Consider the following 8,616-nt stretch of genomic DNA (forward strand, 5'->3'; position numbering starts at 1 on the left):
TGTGACCTTTAAAAAAAGTTTATGAAGTGATCCGAATTGAAAATTTTGAAGTGATTTGGGTTTTTCCTGGTTCATGAAGGGTTTAAACATAATGAAGATTTTTGGGGTGTGTTTTTATGCTCAAAGTTGGGTAATTGATTGTGGAGATTTGGATACTCAAAATTACATTTTGATGCTCGGATTGTAATGTCTCACACTTTAGAACCTAGATTTGAAAATCATTGAAGAATTTAAGATTTGATGCTCATTTCTACGTTTTTCACGCTTGAGGATTCGTTCTACATTTTTCACGCTTGAGGATTCGTTCGTAAAGTTACTCTTTTGGAGATTGAAGCCGAGTCATCTCCATTAGATGACTATTGAAGGTTTGGCTTGAGAATACCCACTTACATATGTGAGATTAGAGCCTTGTGACATAAGAGAGAGAGAGAGAGTACTTAACACCTCTATAAATAATGGGTTGCATACTACTATTAGAGTGTGCTTGAGAGATGTAATTCATTATGATTAGTGATTGGGATATTTATGTAGAACAAGATCTACATCCCTTTTTGTAACTCATTACTATGATCGAATACATCTTTTAGCACCCAAAACATCATGTTCATTGTGTTCTTACAATTATGCATGTCAAATCAAATGATCATATATATATATATATATATATATATATATATATATATATACACACACACATACACACATACATATTAATATATGAATAAATATATGAAGAAGTGTAATCATCTATGAATACATATAATCATATATGAATAAACATATTAACAATAATCAATTACGGTAAAATAAATTTAATCAATCCATAAGGCATTAAAATACATATATTTATTTCACCATATAAAAATCATTTCCTGCTCTTCGTCCTACAAAAGAACACCCATCATGCTTACCATCAGACACTTACCATGGACCGTTTGGAAAATCGGTCACCCATAACCTTCTCATCTCCAATTGCACGTCGATGGATTCAAGGAGGGGTGGAACATAATTGTAATGATCGGAGGGGCCAAAATAAATACATTAAAAAAAGTATATAAACATTCATTAGTGGCTAATCGGATACATGTAAAGAACTTTAAGAGTGTGTGCGATAAAACTAGCTGGTAGCGAGTAACATGTAGGTAGTACCTGGTAGCGGTTTGTTAAACACTACATGAGATAACTTTTAGATTTTGGGTGTTTTATTTAAATTAAATTTTAAATGCACGTAGTGCTAAACAAAGTTTTTTGTTTAAAACGGAACATTTTATCAAACGCTATAATCTAGTAGCTCGCAAACACTCGGTGCTAAAAACGTCCTAGATATTTTTTTAATAAACTGGAAAAACTTTATTGTTTTTTCATTTTGATGTCCTCTATATCTTTATAATAATTAACAAATAATAAAACATAATATCATGTTATAAATGCATATTGGCAAAACTAATTATCTTAACTTTACTCAAATATGTGGTTATACGTTAATAACAACTATTAAATAATATAAATTAATTAATATATTTTGGAACCGGCAAATCTCTCTCTCTCTCTCTCTCTCTATATATATATATATATATATATATATATGTGTGTGTGTGTGTGTGTGTGTGTATAACCAACCTCTAGCAAGTGATTAGAGGAGGAAGATGAGGAGTACAAAATGGAGACAACAGTTTACAAGTAGAGAAGTGGATAACTATATCATGCTAACCAATCAATGTTTTCCTTTTTACCCCTATTTTTGATCCACAAGTAAGTGATGGATTTGATAATGTCTACTTGATTAGAAGGAGATAATTGGTTGTTGTTGAAGACTCTGTCATTCCTTGCTTTCCATATACATAAAAGCATACCATAACAAATTCCCATAAACAGTCTCCTTTTTTAGCATTCAAAAAGTGACTTTACGAATGTGATCATATTGTTTACTGTGTTGAATTCATCCATGGGAACACCACACCATTGAATAAGTTCCATCGTCTGTGAGATGGAACTTCCGTGCAACACCGGTGGGGGTTAATTCTTTGGATATCACCGAATCAATTGGGCTGTCTTTCTTTTAGAGATGTTTTCCAATGCCTGCAATATTTTTCCAAGTGCCTGGTATATATTTGTTGGAATAATATAGATCAGGTTTGTTTTTTAGATTATGCATGCAGACTATAGCATTGTCCCAGAGAGCTGCTGGTTCAAACCTGAATCTCCACCACCACTTCATAATAAGAGAAATGTTTAGTGATCTAATACTACTAACCCAGAGTCCACCATCTTCTTTAGAGACTGTCACTTTGTCCCAAGAGACCCAATGAATGCATTTCTTTTTCCGTCTGAACCTCCCCATAAAAACATTCTGCGAATTCTTTCCAGCTTTTCTATTACCCCATCTGGAGCAACGAAGATTGAGAGGTAATATCTTGGAAGATTTCCCAATACCGATTGTATTAGTGTTAGTCTACCACCGGATGATAGCGTCTTGGCTTTCCAAATGGATAGTTTTTTGTGAAATCTGTCGATCACCAGTTACCAGTTTTTGGATAAATTCATATTCGCCCCGATTGGGACCCTGAGGTAAATGAATGGGAGAGATGATGGTTTACAGCCGAGGTTCGCTGCCCGACTAGAGACTTCATGCATATCAGTGCCTATACGAAAAACCTTGGACTTATCAAAGTTAACATTGAGGCCGGAAGATACATGGAAACAATTCAGAATCCTTGCAAGGTTTTTTATGTTCCTTTTTGACCATTCTCCTACAAACAATGCGCCATCCGCATATAGTAGGTGATATATGGTTGGTCCCCCGTATGGTAGAGTTAAACCATGAAAGACGCCAATATCGCATGTGGCCTTCATGGCTGCACTTAGTCCCTCCCTTGTAATGAGGAATATAAACGGTGAAAGTGGGTCTCCCTGCCGAACCCCTTTTTAGATTGAGAATTCCTTGGTCGGATTCCCATTAACCAAGCCTGATGCTTTGGATGATTCAAGACATCCTTTGATCCATGCCCTCCATTTGTCATTGAACCCCATGATTTTTAGATTTGATTCGAGGAATCCCCAATTAATGGAATCAAATGCTTTGTCAAAATCCACTTTGAAAAGCAAGACTTTCTTTTTCACCTTTTTTTCCCAGGATCATAACTCATTAACTATTAACGACCCATCGAGAATATTCTTGCCTTCTACATACGTAGATTGCAGATCGTCTATACATTTCCCCATCACTTTTCTTAGTCTACAAGCAAGGATCTTGGCGGTGATTTTGTACAGGGAACCAATAATGCTAATAGGGTTGAAATCCCTTAGCAAGGTGGGGTCTTTGATCTTGGGAATAATTTAGATGAATGATGATTACATGACTTATCGAGTTTCCCATGATATTTAAAGAATTTAACTAATGCAACAGTGTCTCCCAGCAACACGTCCTAGTACTTAGTTATGAATTTGAATGTATGCTTTCTCGCTTCCACACGCCCACACCGCCACTTTGATTTCCTCCAGTGAGATAGGCGCGTCAAGCATTTGGCAATCACTTAGGGTAATCCGTTTAAAGTGATTGTTATTTAGTTTCGGTCTTGAGGGCCAATTTTTTTTAAATTTGTTTGCAAATAATTTAACGGCTCCGAGTTTGATTTTCTCAGGATTAGTACACCACATACCATTGATCATGATCCCGTCTATCCCATTTTTCCGATTGTAATTGTGTACCTGAACGTAGAAGAAGCGGGTATTTTCATCCCCGTAGACAACCCATTTAATTCGAGATTTTTGCTTCATGTAAAAAGCTTTGAGTTTTTCTAATTCAGAGATTTTCTTAAAGTAGTCCCTTCTTTTCCACCTCTTCTGAATTGAGTGTTCGTGATTCAGCTTCATGATCTAAACGCTCTACCTCCTTTTTGAACTTAATCAGGGTAGCCTCTTATTTTGGATGTTCTATTGCTCCCCATTTTTAGTGCATCTTTGACATGCCTTAGTTTTGCATCCATATATTGCTCCCCATTTTGGATGTTATGTTGCTCCCAGTTAGTTATGAACGCCTTCTCAAAACCGTCTCTCAGAAGCCAGTAATTGAAGAGCCTAAATGGAGGGGGCCAAAGTCAGGGGTAATGGTTGAGAGTAGTATGGGACTATGATCCGATAACTCTCTAGGTAGTGCAGTTATGGTGATTTTTGGAGCTATATCAAGAAATTTTGGGAAAATCAGGAACCGGTCTAGTTTTCTTAGTTTGATTCCTTCACTGCGACAACATGTGTATCTGAAGCCATCCATTTTCAGGTCTATGAGGCACACTTCAAGAATAAAGTTGTTGAAATCCTTAAATATACGAGGGCAAAAGATCGAGTTAAACATCTCATCAGGCCTTCGTACAACATTAAAATCTTCCATCATGATCCACACACCTTCCTTAGCTTGTTTGATTTCTTTCAGCTCTTCCAATATCATTGCTTCCTCACGAGTCTGCTGGGGTCCGTAAACGTTGGCGAATATGAACGGTATGGAGATTCCCTCCCATGTTCCTACGAGAGGATATAATTTCAAAGGAGGTGAAAAACTTAGTGTCCCATAGATTTAATAGTACACCAGACTTGCCTGTAGAATTTGTGTGATTGACTCCATATTCAGCATAGCCCCAACAAGCCCCTGCATCTATTTGTTTAGTGTCTGATTGTTGTGTTTCTTGAATCGCGATAAAAGATACTTTGTGTTTCCTTTTCAATCTTCTAATCCATGCCGCTTTATGTTCACCACCAATACCATTAATGTTTAGGGAAAGAAAATTCATTGGCGAACAATATTTACGCTTGATATCCAAGTATTTTAGCTAGGATTCTATTACCGGGGTCGATCTCAAACCCAATTAGATAACCCACAACTGCTATTGCTTTAATTTACGGTGTTTCAACATCTAGGCTAAGAGAGTCGTTTATTAGTGCAAGCATCCCGCCTATGTACTTTACCGAGGGGCGATGTTCACTGTAAATGGAGATGAGTGTCGACATGTGGCCAAGATGGTCCAATGATTTGGCTTCCCCGATGAGTGTGGATTTTTTTAACCAACGATCCATCTCTTCATCCACATGTAATCTAACAGGTGTGGATGTTTGATGATAGTCTGGATTATTCTTGGTATCTTTCCACGAGTTTTGGTTAGCTGTAACTTGGGTATAAGTTCGATGGTCGATATGCCCATCGCCATTGGGTATGTTCTTAATCTGGGGTGGAGCTACAATTCGTGTTCTCTGGTTGATTTTCCTAAAGGGTGGTGGATGTGTTTTCCGGCTATGTCTAGCGATGTTGATCTTGAGCTTGATGTTTCTATAGGCCACTCCGTTCAGCTTGGATTCCACATCGTTTGCATTAGGTACTCCGATGAATCTCATGAAGCCGTAATTTTTTCCATTCTTTCATTTTTTCCCGCCGAAGTAGATGCCTGATAGTCTTCCTAACATGAGAAGTGTTGGATTAGTGTCTAAGTCCAAAACTATTTTTGTATGTACTTGACCCGATTATGAGCATGGTCCTTTTTGGTTGCCTTCACCATAGCAATATGTAGGATGAATTAAGGAGAGAAAGGATTAATTATGATTTATTAATATATTATGAGAATAATATATTAAAGAAGAAATCATATTGTTTAATTAATATTAGTCAAGAAGTAATTAAGAATTAATTTTGTAGCTAAAAGAGATTAATTAAACTTAGGGGACTAGATTTGTAATTATAAGATAATTGCAATTGGGCTATGGATTACCTAAATAATATAGGTTGAACGAATTCTATGGGAAGCCCATAAAGAATTCGTCCAAGGGATATGTTAAAGGAGTCAATGGGCTGCTTAGGGCTTAAGCAACCAAATTAGGGTTTCCTAGTTGTAAACCCTAATAGCCTACATGTATATAAAGGCCTTCTATGCACCAAAAACGTGGCTAACACATCCTTTAGGGTTTCCATCCATTTTTGGTGCCTCCTCCCTCCTCCCTCTTCATCCAAGTTGCTTAGTGGTGTTTGTGACTCCATTAGAGGTGCAACACTTGAGGCACTAAGCTTTCTAAAGCTAAGGATTGATTGTTATTGCTATATAAGAATCAAAGGTCAGATCTAAACCCTATTTTATATTAATATGATTAATTGTATGCTAGATCTAGGGTTTATAGCTTTGGTTTTCAATTGCATGTTCATTAGACAAACTAGATCCAAAAGCTATTAGGGTTTGCATGTACACCATAGGAATGATGTATTGCTCAAAACCCATCAAGAAGATCTTCCTGAATTCAAACATTGTTGCTCAGTTTGGTATGTTGGTGACGAAGAAGGTTAGTTTCTCAAAGGTCCAAAAAACAATTAGATATTAGTTTAGTTTTGTGGGCTTTTTTTTATAGAAAATTTGTTTTTCAAATCTATTTGAATCCTAATTTTATTGGAGTTGATTTTGGTGTTATGGAAATTGTCGGATATCTCTTTAATAATCAACTTATTTATCTATTTTTCTAATATACTCGTCTTCTTTTCGAATCATAATAAGAATTTATTTTCGTTTTCTGCGAAGTTAGTTACTAAGTTATATGAATTTTAAGATTACATATATAAAATAAAATAGACTACAAAGGAGCACCAAGTAGTCCAACAAAAAACCCAGTGTCTATATATATATATATATATATATATATATATATATATATATATATATATATATATATATATATATATATATATATATATATATATATATATATATATATATATATATATATATATATATATTATACGCATGTAAAAAATCAGGACCCCTTTGGCCCTAACATAGCTCTACCCATGGATTCAAGCACTTCTGTTATCGGCATAACCCTAAGTTGACGGATTTTCAAAAGCTTGGGCCCCGTTTGATAGACATCTTTCCAGTTCCAAACAGATCTTTCTGACTGAATGGACCGAAAAAACTGTTTGATATGCACAAAAAAATGGGTCTTTTCTGGTAATAAATGTTTTTCCCAGAAAGCTCCAAAACCATATCTTTCTGGCTGAAGAAACTAGAAAAACAATTGTACCCCAAACTCTACCTCTTTCTTTCTTGAATTATTAATTTCTTTTAAATAATTCTTTTAATTTTTTATTGGATTATTATATATTAATAAATATACTTTTAATATATAATACTTATGTATTAATTAATACTATTTTATTGGATTGTCAATTTATTTTAAATAATTCTTTTTTTATTTCATTTATATGAATTAATTATTTTTATTGAATTATTATATATTAATATGTATTATTTATACCTATATGATATTTATATATTAATAAATACTACGTTATTGGATTATTAATTTCTTTTAGTTAATTTTTTTAAATTCATTTTTATTGAATTAATCCATTTTATAGACATCACCATCATCATCATAATATATGAAAAAAACCATCCATCCCACTAATATCGGACATAAACCAGGTTAAGAATCACATGTTGAGTTATAAAAAAAAAAATTATAATTACCAGAAAGAATAACAACGTAATATCTACTTGAAAAAAAAAAACCAACTTACTCGACATTCTATTTGGATTATCAAATGATTGTTGTGTAATTTTGATTTTCTATGAAAATTTATATGTTTTTTAATTATTCGACAACTTTATCGATCACAATATAGAAAACATGATAATATTGTTATTTTTATCATTCAACACAGTCAATCAGATGTATAATCAAACAACATGGTTTTTTTTCTCAGTAAAAAAACTTTGTCATACAACACTTTCCCAGAAAACATTTTTTTCGAACTGAAACTATTAAACGGGACCTTGAAATATAATCTTTGACCTTCCCTTCTCTATTAGGATTTTCTTTCTCGTGTTGATCAGTTTTTAGGGCACATTGGGCTAAAAGGTAACGTATTTTATTGAACTTATATATCATACATACAATAGTGATTAATTTATTTTTCTTTTCAACCGTTTGAGCGATATTTGATGATATATCAACCTGCGAATATTGTTGTGGACTTGTGGTACCGTTTGTTTCCATGCCATCTATGATATGAACCATATGTTTTCTTATATTATTTTCTGATTGAATAATTTTTACAATTTTAATTTAGTTTACATTTTAATTTTTTTATTTACTTATATCCTCCTACAAAATCAGTTGTTTTATATCTTCGAAGTAATTGCTTGCCATCAAACAAAATCAATTACTCAGATGTTCGCAACCCTGAAAAAGTAAAAAGAATGATACATACGTATGTGTGGTGAAATTGCAATATATGGATGAACTAAAATGACGAAGGAGAACCAATTCATGCATATCCAACCTCATAGTCATTTACTATTTTTTTTTCTTCATTTTCAAGTTAATCGAAAATTTTGGATTATGGTTTCTATATGGACTAAATGATTATATATTCACTTTTAAAATACAAATCAAAAGAAAATTCAAATCTCAAATATAAGTGATCAGTAGGTATCACTATCAACATTTTCTTAGTTATCAATAAATGATCACAATTTTTGAATTATGGCCTATTATAATTGCAAAATTACAAAATTGTTTTTCGACCACAAAAAAACTTCAAAAAACAGGAGATATAAGAAGAATCATATATTTTTTTTAAAACTA

At 33.5% G+C, this 8,616-nt stretch overlaps 1 protein-coding gene across 1 annotated transcript; it reads right to left on the minus strand.

Annotated features, from left to right (window-relative positions):
• Positions 1–4,054: 4,054 nt before the first annotated feature.
• On the minus strand, positions 4,055–4,784 carry LOC145009477 (uncharacterized). Its single transcript, XM_078968166.1, has 2 exons — positions 4,592–4,784; positions 4,055–4,518 (listed from the first exon to the last, which is right to left on the minus strand). Exons 1-2 carry the CDS (start codon positions 4,782–4,784, stop codon positions 4,055–4,057), a joined length of 657 nt encoding a protein of 218 aa, XP_078824292.1.
• Positions 4,785–8,616: the final 3,832 nt, after the last annotated feature.

This window comes from Lactuca saligna, chromosome 8, assembly GCF_052625555.1.
Source record: "Lactuca saligna cultivar CGN05327 chromosome 8, ASM5262555v1, whole genome shotgun sequence".
Lineage (NCBI taxonomy): Eukaryota > Viridiplantae > Streptophyta > Magnoliopsida > Asterales > Asteraceae > Lactuca > Lactuca saligna.

What these genes read in the sequence shown, in the direction of transcription:
- LOC145009477 (XM_078968166.1), bottom strand. Translation starts at nt 4,784, where the DNA reads ATGAATTTTCTTTCCCTAAACATTAATGGTATTGGTGGTGAACATAAA. An exon ending in CAATCACACAAATTCTACAG is followed by an intron (nt 4,519 to 4,591) that starts GCAAGTCTGGTG and finishes ATCCTCTCGTAG; the next exon opens with GAACATGGGAGGGAATCTCC.